Here is a 16,961-nt window from a genome sequence, read left to right as displayed (position 1 = left end):
TGTCCTCATTGTACATACAGCACACGGGTGTCTACGTGTGATGGCTTTCAGAGGTCACCAGGCCTAGTGTTGCACCTTGGGTAAAGGTTAGGGCAGGGGGCATGTTCTGTTTGTCAACACTGACGTAATCGTTCGGTTGTGGCGTTCAGGATAATGTAGTTGCATCGAGGTCCCTCATCAGTATTCAGTTATGTGTTTGTGATCTGATGCATTGGCACAGAAAACTGTTAATGGAAGATTTGTTGCATAATTGTACATAATATGGCATAAACATTTAAAAAAATCCGATCCCCCCCTCAGCTGATCAGAGATTTGAAGCCGACTCTGTTTACAGACACAGGGTTGCTACAGTAACTGCATTGTTATTTGTAGTCGTAATCATAATATTTACGTTAATGTCCATGGGGGGGGGGGGGGGTCCTTTTACAGTACAAGGGAATTGTCATCTGTAAATGGTCATGTTGGGAGAAGGGATGTTTTGGTACACATCCTCACAAGACAGGCAAATATTTTTTCTATCTTGGTGTTTTCATTTCATTTCTGCCTCTGCGTTGAACCCCTGTGTCTGAGCAGGCTTGCTGAGCGGTGTGTTGAACTGAAGGACCAGTCTTCCTCTCAGTTTTCTCCTTCTCTGCACCTCTGCCTGTTTATCATCTCTGTCTCTCTCTCTCTCTTTAGATGCCTGTCTCGTCTGTCCTCAGTCATTGATCGTGATGTGCAGCTCATTTCTGATGCGTCTCGGGACTTAACTAGAGCACCGTTCATTCCTTTGATTCTTTGTTGCTGGGTGTTTGGCAGTAGAAGTTAAAAGGGGAGATGGGGATTGTGATGCTTTGAAGTCATTAGCACTCCAGTTGCTTTTTGTAACGAAGCACAATCAGAAAACAATCCAAATGCTTGTTCCGCTCGCTGCATTGTCAGGATACGTCCCAAATTGCACCCGAGTCCTGTTCAGTGCACTACTTTTGACCAGGGCTCAAAGCACTCCCAGTGAATAGGGTGTCATTTGGGTCTTAGAGGTTAGTATATAAGGCAGGAAGCGAAAACTAAACATTAGTTGTTACAAGACCACTTTGTTTATAAGGGTGTGCTTAGAGAGGAAGATAAATTAAGATCAAAGTGTTGGTAAATGCTTGTTTTTACAGCATGAATCTGTGAGATGAATTATGCAATGTATCCTGAAGACCGACCAGAAGACACCCCACTCCTCGGTTTAGGGAAAGATTTGTTCAAATTAAGTTGTAGGCCAAAAAAAGGACAGTTATTAAATATACAGTAGGTCAATCACAATTTCTACAATGTACATAGCACACCCTACTCCCTGCATAGTACACCCTACTCCCTGCATAGTACACCCTACTTGCTACATAGTACACCCTACTCCGTATATTGTACACCCTACTCCCTGCATAGTAAACCCCTAATCCCTTCATAGTACACCCTACTCCGTATATTGTACACCCTACTCCCTGCATAGTAAACCCTACTCCCTACATAGTACACCCTACTCCGTATATTGTACACCCTACTCCCTACATAGTACACCCTACCACCTACATAGTACACCTACTCCCTGCATAGTACACCCTACTCCGTACATAGTACACCCTACTCCCTGCATAGTACACCCTACTCCGTACATAGTACACCCTACTCCGTACATAGTACACCCTACTTCCTACATAGTACACCCTACTCCATACATAGTACACCCTACTCCATACATAGTACACCCTACTTCCTACATAGTACACCCTACTTCCTACATAGTACACCTACTCCCTGCATAGTACACCCTACTCCATACATAGTACACCCTACTCTCTACGTAGTGCACCCTATTCCATATTTCGTTAGATTGTTTGAGTGTTAGAAACCTTAACCATGTAATAAATCATAGAATTGCTTGAAAAGTGCCGGATTTCCCAGGTGTATGTAACTTAGCGTCAGGCTGGCTAGGTTGGAGTATTTAGCGGTGCCACTGTACCACGTATGGTTGAGACCTCAACAGGGAGAGGTGTACGGCTTGATGACCCTCAGGTTGGGGTCAGACTCCTGCAGATGCTAGCTCACGTCTTCAGCCTGTCGAAACTTGATTGACTTCCTGGTTGGATGTGCAGAGTTTCTGTGGCAAGATAGAGTTGCAAGTGGAATTAGAGAGGGGGGCATCCATCGTCATTGTTTTGGAGTTGGTTGGTCAGTGTCTGTTTGTCCTCTGCTCCAGCCTTGTGGTGGGTTTGCTGCTCAAAGGTACAAGGTTTGGGAACCTCTGTTCTAGACTAATGCCAGAGATCGTGCTATAATAATGCAATCCTCTTCCTTCGATTACACAATCCAATTCAGTTTCAAATTCTTTCTTAGTGTATCCCTTGTTTTTGTAGAATGTGTAAGAGCTTGGTTTTAATTCAAGCTTTTTCTGGATTAAATATTTTGGTACGTATTATGTTTGAAGCTTTAAAATATATCAGAAGTGAAGTGTGTTTTCAGGATGCTTTGAATCCAAACGGTTTAACAGCAGAGATTGTGTGGCGACATAGTCAACAAAAGTGACAGAATGTCAACCTTACAGTATAAGCCTGTGGAAATAAAGTTTGATAAAAATCTGTCGGCTGTCAGGAAACAATTTGACATTGTAACGGAAGACAAGAGGCTCAACACAAAAGCAATCAGTGTGTATCCATGCGAAGTCTGAGCCATGCAAGTCATTTGTCTAGAAGGAAATGTGAATACAGGCATTTGTCAAAGGGACATTTGAAACCTGTGCCCTTGGTGCATAGAAGCCTGGTACCTCTCTCTCTCTCTCTCTCTCTCTCTCTCTCTCTCCCTCCCTCCCTCCCTCTCTCTTTTCATCTAAACATTTGATGTTATACAATTGTCATTGTATGATAAATACAATAAATGATTGCTAACAATCAACAATATCATTAAAAGTAAAACACATTAGTGTTTTTTAACTGGCATCACTCCTCACGCATCGAACAGAAAACATCAAACACAAAGAAATTGAACACAAAGACGCAAAACACAGAAAGACTAAACACAAACACACTAAACAAAGAGAAACTGAACACAATGACACAAAACACAAAGAAACTGAACACAAAGAAAAGCAGCTAATGCGTTCATAACTTTCATCCCACTGCATGAACACAGATGAATCTATTTACTGTCAATCCACCATTCAGGGTTACTCGCCTTGTTGAAGAGAAGGGTTACAGATTGTTTCACTTTTCCGTTTCACCTTGTTGGCCCTGGGATTTTATCGCACCACCTTCTGTTTCCACACCCAAGCCTCCCCATCACCAGCCCTGCCAGCCAGCTAATGATAAGCTGAGCATGAAAAACCCTAACCCATTAGTCTTTTAATCGTTAAACGGGTTTACCATATGTTGTCACGTGTCAATAGTCTTCTCCATTAAGAAATGCTTCATCCTAGACGACGCCTTTTTGCCACGAGACACGGCTATTGAGTTCCAGTCCTGGAGGGCTTAAACACGTCCCTCCAGGAACGGACAACTTCTGACCAGACCATTACACTGTTAACGCTGTGCGGTAAAAGCCGTGGGAGTCATGTATGTATGAGTGATGCAGTATAAATGACGCTTGCGCACTGGACTACCACTCTCCTAAAAGGGAGGGCATGAGCCGAGTGACAGTTGGCACTACAGAAGGTATCGACCAAATGGACTGTCTCCATGACACAGCCGCCCTGTCGCAATTTTCCCGGCCAGGAAGGATGGTTCGGCTTTATTACAGGCATTACTCCCAGGAACACAGAGTTTCATAAGTGCCTCTGAAAAGTGGCGGCCTGAGTGTCCAACCCTGTTCTCTACCCCCACACAACACGCTTCCACCAGGCACAGGCGGTGATTCTCAGTCGGCACGGTAACAGCCCACGGGCCCCGCTCAGGAAGAAGTGCACCGGATACAAAATAGCGTGTCACTTGGTTCAGAGTAACCACGGGCCACTCCAAGAGACCTCCTCTGCCTCTTGTGATTGCGATTCCTACGATACATTACAGACGACGTTGTCGTGTCACCTCGCGTCGCCTGTTTCCTGAGTTACACGCGTCGTGTCCATAAAAACGGCACCCTGGTTACCCCACGCTACATTGCGAACTTTTGATCAGGGCTCCGGTGAGTTAGTAGGGTCCCTAAAGAGTGAGCAGGTTTCCATTTGTAACGCAGGCACTGTGTCCTGAGCGAAAGGGAGGGTCCGCCGGTGTTTACTGGCCCTTTTCTGGTTTTGCCGTTGGGCCGCGCCATGCCTCGCGGGCGCCGGGAGTTTGACAGGCTCTAAAACGATGGGTGTTTTGTCCTGTTTCCAACCGACGCCTTTTATGACTCTGTCAGCATCTGGTGATATAAATGTCAGGTGTTTTAAGCAGACACGTAACCTTTTCCTTCTGTTTGGGATAATGTCTTTTCCCTGTCTGGCGGTGGCCCGCCACCTACTCACAGCGGTCCGTTCCGTAATTTGCATCGTGATGAAGTCTTATCGTTGTGTACACTCGTCTTGTCGTCTCTCTGATGTTGCCTGAGCAACAGCTGTTCTGTTCTGACTTACCCTGGCCCAGTCCTTTGATCGGACACATTATTTGTGTACCTAGTGCCCGTCCTAAATGGTGCCATATGCCCTATGGAGTGTTCACATTTCCCCCACTGGGTTGAGTTCTGAAGTGGTGAACTAAATAGAGAATATGGCGCTACATAGGACGCTTTTGTTTCCACTCAGCAGATGCCCTCATGAACCACAATGTCTGCCTTTGTGATACCGAATAGTGTGTAAACACCATAACTCAGTTTAACTTCTCATCCTTGGGAGATTCATATAAGATTGCTTGTTTTTTTCTTGTTGTTGTAATATTAGGTTAGCACTTCTTCACGGTCCCAGAGTGCAGCCTAGAACTCCACAGTGCCAGAGATGTTACAAAACTAATAACTATAGCCTAATGTTCTTGCTGTGCCTGTTTCGTCGAGGGGGTCATAGGCCTAGCTACTGTACATAGTCTGTAGCTTGGAATGAATGTGCGCACCTACGTGATGAATGAACATGTACACCCAGCCTTACAAAGCTTGCTCTCAGTAGTATAGAGTTATAACCTGTAAGTACAGTTACTTAAACCGTAATATTCCGTCTTACTGTATTCCATTCAACATTTTGACGGGGTGATGATATCAAACTGTTTGATCCAATTTGATGCACAGTCCATCACATTCTCCTACTGACCATGTTACAGAACATTCGGCTATCGCATGTAAATAACAAATAACAACATTTGTGGAAATTAACTACAGAGCTGATGCTAGCAAATGTAATTATACTGTGATTCCATTCATTAACACTAATGTACGCTCACACACCCCTGCAAAACGCACAAACACAGAACTGTGTCTTTAAGACCAATAGAATGGTTAAAAAAGCAAACCTTGCTTACCTGGGGCAACAAGTCTTTGATGGTCAAAAAAGGTTTTCTTGTGTCAACGGGCGTAGCCATGGCAGGAGGAACAGCATGGGGTTTGTGTCCAGAACTTAAATATATAATATACTGTGACGCAACCACAGCAGGTAGATTCAGGCATACATTAATCCATGAAATATGTGTAGAGGGTATAATATTAAAGACAAAATATTATGAATCAACAACAAATGTTATGAACTCTGGGTGAGGTGGAGTCTGGAAGGCTCACACATATTACAACCCACATTTCACCTCTGTTCACATCTTCCACTAAGTACATTGTGAAGTATTATGTATTCTACAATTAATTAATCATTGTTACAGTATTAATTGATGGTTAACAGTTTAGGCATTCATTCTGGCTGCTTAACGTTTGGGCTGAGGTTCGGGATTGTGCTGAAATAAAAATGCTAAAAATGTTTCAAGACCCCAATCCATGTAAAAAAAAAAAAAAAAGGCCTCATTGAATTTTGCAAGTGACTGACAAAAATGATTTTGAAGTATCTTACTTGCAAGTCCTGGCATGAAGAAAAATGAAATAGGGGGTGATAGTGTATCTTCATAATCTACTTGAAAGGTTCTTAAGTTTATTTTATTTATGAGAAAATCTATATTAATAAATTATAAAACTACACATTCACAAGGCTCTAGTAGTTCTGTGGATTGATCGGTAAATTAATCCTCTCCAATTATTCCTGATGCTGATATAACGAATTCTGCATATCATTGAACCCCACACTTACATAACCTGTTCCTATAACCCCAGTGAAGAGCGCTTGTCCGATCAGTCAAAGCAATGTATTTTACATTACTAGTTCTTTACTCCATGGATAGATGCCTAGGCCAAGACAACCAGGTATAAGCAATGCAGCCGTTGAAGCACAGCAACTAGGTACATCTCCCTAGACAAGCAGGAACCTGGGAAGAAACCTAGAGAGGATCCCAGTTTAGAGGCCAGTATCCCCCTGGCTTTAAGTGAGAAAGACAAAATAATGTCATCACAGAGGGAAAGCGACGCATAATCCTCTTTCAGACAACTTAGAGCAAAGGCATCATCCGTTGATTGTTACGCTCGAATTAAAGCCATAATTACTACCAATCTTAGGCTGATGCTGCACACAACAGAGAACATCTATTGTGGAGGATGCAGTCCAAATCACTCTCCAAGTGCACTTCACTACTTTTAAACAGGGCCCTGGGCAGAAGTAATGTGCAAGATAGAGTGCTGTTTGGAACGCGGCCCACCTCCCCTGTTGGGACACTGAGGAGCATGGAGTCGTGGGTGGGTATGGAATACGGCCCCCTTTCTGCTCTCCTGTTGTTAATGTTTAAGGGGCTGTGGAGCGTGGAGGAGAAATTCCGAGGTGAGACGCCATATCAGTCCCAGATCATTTAGCTGGTTAACGAGTTACAGCCGTGCAAATGCCGAAACCCCCACCGCCCCCCTCTCATCTGTTTCTGCTGCTCCGGCTGCTTTTAGAGACGTCACACACACACACGCATGCACACACATGCATGCACACACACACACACGCATGCACACACATGCATGCACACACACACACGCATGCACACACATGCATGCACGCACACACACACACACGCATGCACACACATGCATGCACACACACACACACACACACACACATGCATGCACACACACACACATGCACAAGCATGCACACACACACACAAGCATGCACACACACAAGCATGCACACACACGCGCATGCGCACACACGCGCATGCGCACACACACGCATGCACACACACGTGCGAACACACACACACACATGTACACACACATGCACACAAACACACACATGCACACAAACACACACGCACACACACTGGCATGCACAAGCATGCGCACACACACACACACACACACACACACACAGACCCATATGTACAATCCCTAGGAAATGTATGTAAACAAACAGCCAATTGGGATGTTCTACTTTTCACCAAAGGAGCAACTTTAAGTATGTCATTGATGTTCTGCTGTCTGCACATCTGTGATAGTACTGTTGATCCCAGTGTCCTTCAGCTGGAGGCAGAGTAAATGTGGTTGGTTAGAAAAGCCAGTATTTCAAAGTATCGACCTTGATTAACGTTCAACTCAAATGAATGTCTTAAAAGAAGTCTGTGATGCAAAACATTAGATATATGCGTTTTGTCTATTCACAGTTAAATTTTTTGGAATTGTCACGGTATGTATTTATTCACGTTCAGTCAATTTACTTCAAAAATCTGGTCTTGGTGATATATGAAAATTTGACAGTCGATTTGTTGAAAATACAGTGGTACAACAATTGGAAGCTGAACCTCCATGATTGAAAACATTAAGTGAAAACATAAATGCGTGACATGTAAACCAGCTTTCCAGTTGTCTAGATTGCATGTAAAATGGGCGATTGTGTTGCGTGTTTGCATGCTGGAGTCCCAGAATGTATTTCCATGAATATAGTCAGCTGGCTAGTTGCTCTTTTAACCGTGTTTTCACATTTTATATTTATTTCTTTCTTTCAGTGCCTTTATTTAAGTTTAATTTAAATTCCAGTCTAACGAAGTCCTTATGAATACTGCATTATGTATTTTGCGAATGCACTACATGCCTGTGATAATTGCCTATGGGTTCACTCAAGCAGATTACTTAAATGCACACTTTCTCTTCTCCAAATTTTCATGCCGTGTATTATTCATTTTTTCATGGAGAGCGAGCAGTGTCCTTTAGTGCCACAATATTTCTCCTGTCATTGACACACAGCAGTTCATTTTCACATGGAGTATCCAAGCTTTGCTCAACACACAATACACATTTAAATTGCACTGGATAATTTCTAACTGTGTGTTCTTGACGGTAAACGTGTATCCCTTCACCCAAAATTCACAGAGCCTGCAGCCCACTAAAACTCTCTGGTCAAAGGCAGTGCACTTTACAGGGAATATGCAGTCATTTTGGTCACAAGCCTTGAGTCCCTACGTGTTGACTGAAAGGGCTATGGGTATTTAAATGAGTGCATTTTGTCATACATTATTTATGAACATATGAACTACATCTATTCATAGCAAATGATGAATGCATTAAACTAGATTACGAGGAGTTTGTCTTACGTTCTCAGAAGCCAAAACCTGTCTTTTTGATGGCATTGATGCGGTCTGACATGATTTCCAAATGACACTCTGTGGTGCACTTCTTTCTGATACGGTCTCTGGCCAAAAGTAGTGCACCACGTTAGGAGGAGTGTGTGATTTGTGACACAAGCCTGATTATACAACAAGCTGGCCGACAACACGTTGTTAATCTGATGGCCAACGCGCCAGTGGCTTAATGAACAGCTGTGTTTTCCCAGCATGGTGTGAGTTTGGTGGGGTGAGTTCAGCTGCTCTTCCCGTGTCACTTTCTCTATGGGCCTTCACACTATTCTGCAATTCCGGGACTTTTGCAAATAAACATATATTTTAAAACCTCCCATTTTCAGCTGGATGTGTCATATGTTGTTTGTGTATTTGCATGTTCTATAAGTTGAACCGTTATCATACCTCAGCAAGTCATAACTTTCCCAGTTGGAAAGCTTGTGGTTTTGGTGACATGGAGCACCTACTGTGTTTTCCCATCCTACATGAAACAGGACATAACTTCCGAGGACCTGTTTTGGTTTGGCAGCGCAACGCTTGCCACCGGTGACCTAGAATCCCAGAATGCATCTGTAAAGGACACTTTAATCCAATGCAACGTACTGTATGAGTCATGCATACATTTCATACCCGGGTGACCTCGGTGGTCAAACCCGTTCGTTTGCGGCTAGAACATGTGACCAGTAAGTGAAATCCTGAGGCTGGCAAGGAGAAAAGTATATCACTGTGTCCCTGAGCAAGGCTGTTCATCCTAACTGCTCACACAATGTTCCTGTAAATGAGAATATATATTAAGTGAAATTACCTGGTGTTGCACAAGCCGAGATGAGTTACTCTGTACAATATTTGTATAGGCTGATTGATTGCAGAGACCCCTTTTATGGCGCTTTGTGATGATATAACTCGCCACGGTCTAGTCTCAATGTCTCCCTGTGTCTCAGACCTATCAACAGCTGTTACTTTATCTCGTCAGGAGAACTGTCTTTCAGATCTGAGACCTACTCCATTTCACTTCCCGGCCGTGACAGCTTTTCAAAAGCTCTGTCAAATAATGTCATCCAGTGGGCACTGGTCACAATTAGCACACGATTTTGTGTGACATTCTGGAGTCACAAACACTCAACTTCCTGTGACAGTCTTTCACATAGATTGCTATTAGCCTGATGTGGAAGTCCTCTGGTTAAATTGGGTCAATCTGATCTGATGACAGCAACGTTTTGGGTGTTTATGATCCTTGAAGATGTCCCACCGAGCACAAAATGATCTGTTATTAAGGAAATTATCAATGCCTCCCAATGGACATAATTTTCCATGAATTGTGCCTTACTTTTGGTCAAAACTAGCGCACTCTAAAGGTGATATGTGGAATTTAGCATGCTCTCTGAGCTTGATCATGGCTCCCTGTGGCGCAGCCAGCAGGCTGTTTCACACCAAGCCCTAAATGGCATTGGGAAGCTTTTAACTTCTGAATAAGCATAGTAAATATGTCCCCACTTCAATTTGTCACTGCTAATATAACAGCTATGTGTTTTCGTATTTCATTAATCATCGTTGTTTTGGGAGTCTGTGAACACTGTGAAATGAAGGGGCTGAGTGGGATGGAGTTTTTCTTTTTATGGAGCTAAGATTATTTTCTTTTTTATGGAGCTAAGAATTTGTATGCTAAGTTATACAACATAATATTGTATGGGTCCAAAAAGTAATGCTCTTTGAAGTGAACCACGTGAGTCTATTCTGTGAAGCACCACCCAGACCTGTAGTCATAATGCAAGTTGGTTGCTTAACAGTCCACGACTATTAATGAAACAACATTAGCAAACTGTACAAGGAACAACAGTGTAATGCATTTGGTTTTAATTGTTCAGACGACGTTGAATGATGTTCACTTTTGTGAATACATTTATTATCTCCCCATTACAGTTTGTTGTTCTGGTGTTTTGTTGTTGGACTAGTAGCAAAAGTTACAAAATTAATGAGTTGCATTATGCATGTATGTTCCAGCCATTTGACAATGGACAAAAAGGAACAAAATACGAATACAGGCAGGCGGGCGAGCAGGCAACCAGATTATCTGAGCTCGGTAATTTTGAGCCAACCTCGGCTAATTTCCAAAACAATTAACCTTTCCAAAAGAACTGCACTTATCAGGGAGAATTCAGACAGGCAGTAAGACTAGAATATAACGGAGGTTGGCGACAGGTTGCATTTTGAAAAATGAGCCTCAAACTGACAATACTTTTTTTTTGTTTTTTGGTCTGCTTTCAGGAAACTCTGCAATCAATATGTTATTGTAAATGAGAAAACCTACTCGATGAGTTTGGTTAACTGAAGGAAAAAGAAAATACATTTAATGGAGTTGTGCGGTAGTACCTTTAGATACTGATAGATTTGTGCTGTGCTCTTTCTAATGCAGTTTGAACATGGCCACACTCAAAATGTCAGTCTCTTTGAGAAGTCAACTTAATATCATTCAACAGGGCATATACAGTATTCCAACTGGGCCTAGTCTGACCCAGCATCTGTAACACGGAGATTGCTAGCCCTTTTTTGGCTTTCGTCCGAACTAAATAATGCAACCTCCCACCAGTTATCCCGGTCGCTGGGGACAATGCCATTCTGACTAAGGAAAAAAGTCTCCTGCAAACTGCACTTGCAAATATCACTTGTTTTTCTTACTTTCAGGAAGTTCTGACAGGCCAAGAGGCTGACAGATGCAGTGTGAGTTACAAAAGAAAAGTGTGCACTAGCAAGAGCAGCCTGCATGTTTTTTTCTTTTCTTTTCTTTGGGGCTTAGACAAAAGTAGCAAGCTATAAAGTGGTATATATTTTAATCTAGGTCACACAGAGAGTTAACCTGATGTGGTTTGATGTGGTGGGGCTGTTTTCACGCCATGCCCAACCCTGCTGTTGGGTAAGCAGTAGCTGCCAGCAGCCTAGGGCCAGCTCTGTTTGTTTATGTCTGTCTGGATGACTTCTTTGGTCACTGTCATGCCATGTTCTAGCCTGGTGCCAGGTTTGTTTGTTTGCTTTGGTCTGGCTAACTCCTTGGGTCATTGTCACGCCATGTTCTAGCCTGGTGCCAGGTCTGTTTGTTTCCATCTGGTTTACTCATAGTCATTGTCACGCCGGAACTGGAACCTGGCAAGTGTAAACAGAAACACCTAAGATACTCAGTGCCAAATACTGTGTGACATGTTTTGGCTGTCCTCTGTCCACACTCTCATGCAGACCGGAACCACACAGTTATTTTCCAACCATTTTTCTTTCTGACATGGTTTCAGAAACAGAGGCTCATAACATCCTTCGTAACTAAGTTAGTAGATGGTGGCAGGTTGCGCTTGCTATACCAGGGTTGTGGGTTCAGCTTTCACTGGGGGTCAGTACAAAAAGTGTATGCATTTATTTCAAGAAGACCATGTTCTAAATTTATTTGGGATGTAATGGCTGAATGAGGTATGATAGTGACTATAATTGTTGATTATGCACCTATAGCAAAATGGCACATCTAGTCCAAACTGAGCTTTGAAAAAAAAAAGTTTTGAACAGCAGGGTCCCGTGGCATCTAACTGTATCTGATGTTTTGACTGGCAGGATCTCGTGGTATCTAACTTTCTCTGATGTTTTGATTGGCAGGGTCCCGTGCCAGCTGGGAGAACTTGCTGGGTCCCCTTCTACCAGCCCAGCTGGCCCGGATGACGTCACTGTCAGGGCCAGGTGTGGCACTCATGACCGGAGATTGGAGACCTCACTCTACATCAGGTTAGACCCTTTTGCTCAAATTTGGCGAGTTAATAAATTTGTCTTTTCATTTGGTTAGGATAATGGTAATTTAACAATTCATCAATCAATCAACTGTTTCAAGCATGATATTTATTTTAAACATTCTGGATTTTTCTAACTGAAAAGTTGATGTTTGAAGTTAGAGTAAATGTAATTCTACACATGATATACTGTAGGTAAAATGAGCCATGTCGTCCCAATCGTTGTTTTTATCTCATCTAGCTATCAATTTATTTTTTACGACCACACATTAAGTGTGCATATGTTGAATAAAAACCTATCTTGACTTTTCCACACTATCAATCAATCCGTCCATTATTCATTGAAAGCTTAGAGATTAAATTGACATAATCTCTGAAATCTGACAGCAAAAACTCAATCGATTCACTCTCTGTCAAATGAATCTACTTCTCCCATGGTACTGGTCGAAACAGATTTTCTTCTGCGTGAGTGTGCATGTATGTGTGTACTTTTCTTTTCAAGTAAAAAAAAAATCTACCAATTCCTGCCGTTAAATGAAAACATGAAATATGGTAAAGTCATGTAGATTCATGCATTTCAACTGTTTTTGTTTGTTATGTCTCTCCTGCAGAAATTAGCACCATACATACATTTTCTGTTAACATACATAAATACAGTACGGTTTCAGACACAGTCTCCGAGACAGTTAATTCTAGGGATCCCTTCAATCTCCAGCAAGTTAGGTAGAGCAGCTTTTAGTCTGCAACTCACATTTGGAATAATTTCCAAGATTGTTTTTAATTGCCCTCCTGGGCAATTCAAAAGGATGTCAGGGACATATTTTCATGAACAATGTGTTTTTGTCTTATGTATTCCCATGATTTTATGACTGTGTGCTCATAATATGTCTGTGTCCTTGTGTTCTCCGTACCACAGGTGTCAGTGCAAAGACCTTTAGTCCCCTCATGACCCCCCTGCTAAAATAAAGACAACAATCCTGACATAATTACATAATAAAAATAAACATAGTCAAAAGTCGTACTGCTTTAAAATACAAAGAAAATGTATTGGAACATATTTAAAATGTTCTGGGTTTTTTTCTTGCCTGTCTCCATTGTACCTTTCTGTGAATATTGGTTTGTTTGTTGTTGTCTTTTAGGCTGTTTTTTATTTTTGCTTATATGGAAGTTCCTTAATCAAATACTTTCTCTGGCTGTGAATTTGTTTTGGACACAAGGACGGTGAAGCGCGCACTAGTGGTGGCAAGAGTCCACATGGGTCTGGATCATGGTCTGAGTAATTGTTTTTTTGGGGAAAGAAAATATTTGATGTATTATAGAGTACAAACTTCCCACCAAGTTCGTCAACATGACTTCGCTATGATAGCTGAACAACCGGTGTTTATCATATCGTCAAACCAGAAGTTTCTTTAAAAGGGACATTTAGAGAAGTCAGGACATTTGGCAGGTCCTTACAAGAAGAGCTGTAGGTTCAGAGTTAAGTTTAAGTTGAACATTTTCTTTCTTACACAAATCCTCCTTATAAGTATAGTAAAACAGGAATGTGGGTGTATGTGTGTGTGTGTGTGTGTTTGTGGCACCAGAAGAAAAAGGATTTTGACTTCTACTGGAAAGCTAATCCCATCCTCCTCTAATCTGGGGCTAATCTGAGCCTAGAGAAAAAATGTTGTCCCCAAACAAGGAAAAAAGATAAGGTCATTCTGCTCCTTATGAATGGCAAAGCTGCCTTTACGGGCTCTCACTGCTGACCAATCAACATTATCAACAAACTAACACACTCTTGGAACAAATGCATAAATTACTATTTCTCCAAGTTGATTTCAACAGCCTTCCGGCATGCTTTTTGGGAAAGACATTCAAGAAGTTTTCAACTGGTGCAAATAACTAACCATTGGCTGAGGTAAAATGCTAACCATAAGACAGCTGGAGTTGTTTTATGAGATTTCAGTGCAGCCTTTGTTATTACTGATGACAATCTGCAGTCAGACACCACAGCTAATGAAATCCCCTAAGAAAAGAATATTGTTTCTAAAACCTAAAGTGTTGTATTGGAGAAGTAATTCCATAAACTCTATACCTGAACAGAAGCTAATCAAGAGGAGGCAGTAAAATAACCATGCAGACAAAGATATCATTAGGATGTCCCCTGAATGTCAGGAGGTTATGTCATGGTCTCCTGGAAGTCTTTTGGATGTGTTCTGTTTCCTGGGAGGTTTTTGTGATAAACCTGTTAGTGTCTGTATAGAATAAGAGAAATTCATACTCAAAGCATTATCATTAAATTGTTAAAAGGAGGTTCAATATATCTGTGAGAGATTATCAATATTTCTCAAAGCATGATCGAGACATCCACATAGTCTCATGTTATCCGATACATCTTGACTATTGCTCAATAATATGGTCAGGAAGTAAACACAAAGACATGGTTTAAAAAGAGCCATGAAAGACTCTGCCTTTCACAGCCTAAAAAGAGCATCTTCCACTTTCCTCTGGTTAGAGAGCTGATGGTATATATTTCATAGTGGAGGTATTAAATGCATCAGTTCTTGTCTTTGTAAGACATGTGTAAAATATTCTGAGCTGTCTATTTAGTCAGCTACAATACAGCTGTGATAGAGAAAGCAATGTAAAACATAAGGCACTCGAAGGCAATACAAAACAACATTTTATATAGGGTCATAATTGCATGGAAATTAAATCTCAAATTACTTAGCTTTAAAGCAAATTCAACATTACCTAACAAACCAAAGTTTTTGGCCTAAATGAACATAACATTCATTCATTGGTGGTTAGAGTGACTACAGATATGTGGTTAGAGTGACTACAGACAGGTGGTTAGAGTGACTACAGACGTGGTTAGATTGACTACAGACGTGGTTAGATTGACTACAGACGTGCGGTTAGAGTGACTACAGACGTGTGGTTAGATTGACTACAGACGTGTGGTTAGAGTGACTACAGACATGTGGTTAGAGTGACTACAGTCATGTGGTTAGAGTGACTACAGACGTGTGGTTAGAGTGACTACAGACGTGTGGTTAGAGTGACTACAGACGTGTGGTTAGAGTGACTACAGACGTGTGGTTAGAGTGACTACAGTCATGTGGTTAGAGTGACTACAGATGTGTGATTAGAGTGACTACAGACGTGTGGTTAGAGTGACTACAGACGTGGTTAGAGTGACTACAGACATGTGGTTAGAGTGACTACAGACGTGTGGTTAGAGTGACTACAGACGTGGTTAGAGTGACTACAGACATGTGGTTACAATGACTACAGACATGTGGTTAGAGTGACTACAGACATGTGGTTAGAGTGACTACAGACATGTGGTTTGAGTGAATACAGACGTGTGGTTTGAGTGACTACAGACGTGTGGTTAGAGTGACTACAGACGTGTGCTTAGAGTGACTACAGTCATGTGGTTAGAGTGACTACAGACATGTGGTTAGAGTGACTACAGACATGTGGTTAGAGTGACTACAGACGTGTGGTTAGAGTGACTACAGACGTGTGGTTAGAGTGACTACAGACATGTGGTTAGAGTGACTACAGACGTGTGGTTAGATTGCCTACAGACATGTGGTTAGAGTGACCACATGCCAGACACTGACAAGGCCCTTTTCTATGTGGGGATTCTTAAGGGTTGGTATCGGCCACCGATTTTTATCTACTACATCAGGAGACTCTCAAAGGCAGCACTGTGAATATTAGAGTAAAGCAAAAGTGTACTACTTTGTTCTACATGTCTGATATTATTTTTGTTGTATCATATCTTACCTTTGTTTGTGTCCAGTATGTCATATGTCCCTTAAATCTAGTTGTGTCTGTGTTATGTTTTACTGCATGTTGTTTCTGGTAAACACCAGAAATAGTATCTGCTTATTTTGGCAGCCGCTTCAGTAATTGGAATCCTAATGAACACAAACACACACACGCAGTAACACACACACACACACACACACACACAGATCAAAATCAGGAATCCATGCAGCTCAATAAATGTACAGTATATGAGTGACAGTCCAATACAGCATTACCTATTTTTGTGTTGGGAACCTACCAGAAACATGTTCTTGAAACTCCAGTGATGAATAAAATGTTTTAGGAATGCCCACACCAAATTAATAAAGCCTAAGTATGAAAGCAAAGTTTGGACAACCTGGGCATACTTTTGACTGAGTCTAGAATCAAATAGACTCTGGATTTAGCCCAGAGAAATGTCTTTATTATTCCAATTGGACTCTTAATATCTCACCCGGCACAGCCATAAGAGGACTGGTCACCCCTCTGAGCCTGGGTCCTCTCTAGGTTTCTTCCTAAAATTCGGCCTTCATAGGGAGTTTTTCCTAGCCACTGAAATTCAACACTACTGTTGTTTGCTCCTTGGGGTTTAAGGCCGGGTGTCTCTGTAAAAGCACTTTGTGACAACTGCTGTTGTAAAACGGGCTTTATAAACAAATTTGATAGATTGATTGACAAAGTGCAGTGATCAGGTAGCAACAGAATGGTCACACCTGAAGTCAGCAGTGTGAGGTATCTACCAGAGCACTTCGTTCTCTTGGATACTTAGGAGTGAGCTGAGGTACTCACCGAA

General features: G+C 41.9%; 1 protein-coding gene across 4 annotated transcripts in view; it reads left to right on the top strand.

Moving 5' to 3' along the window:
- LOC105009666 (transcription elongation regulator 1-like protein) overlaps positions 1 to 16,961 on the top strand; it is a 96,167-nt gene that overhangs the window by 60,196 nt on the left and 19,010 nt on the right. For all 4 annotated transcript variants that reach the window (XM_020047209.3, XM_020047210.3, XM_010869098.4 and 1 more), the window contains exon 6: positions 12,237 to 12,362. In XM_020047209.3, coding sequence (XP_019902768.2) covers positions 12,237 to 12,362 — 126 coding nt within the window. The remainder of the gene's footprint in view (positions 1 to 12,236; positions 12,363 to 16,961) is intronic.

Source organism: Esox lucius, chromosome 6, assembly GCF_011004845.1.
Source record: "Esox lucius isolate fEsoLuc1 chromosome 6, fEsoLuc1.pri, whole genome shotgun sequence".
NCBI lineage: Eukaryota > Metazoa > Chordata > Actinopteri > Esociformes > Esocidae > Esox > Esox lucius.
This window is presented reverse-complemented; position numbering and strand designations above follow the sequence as displayed.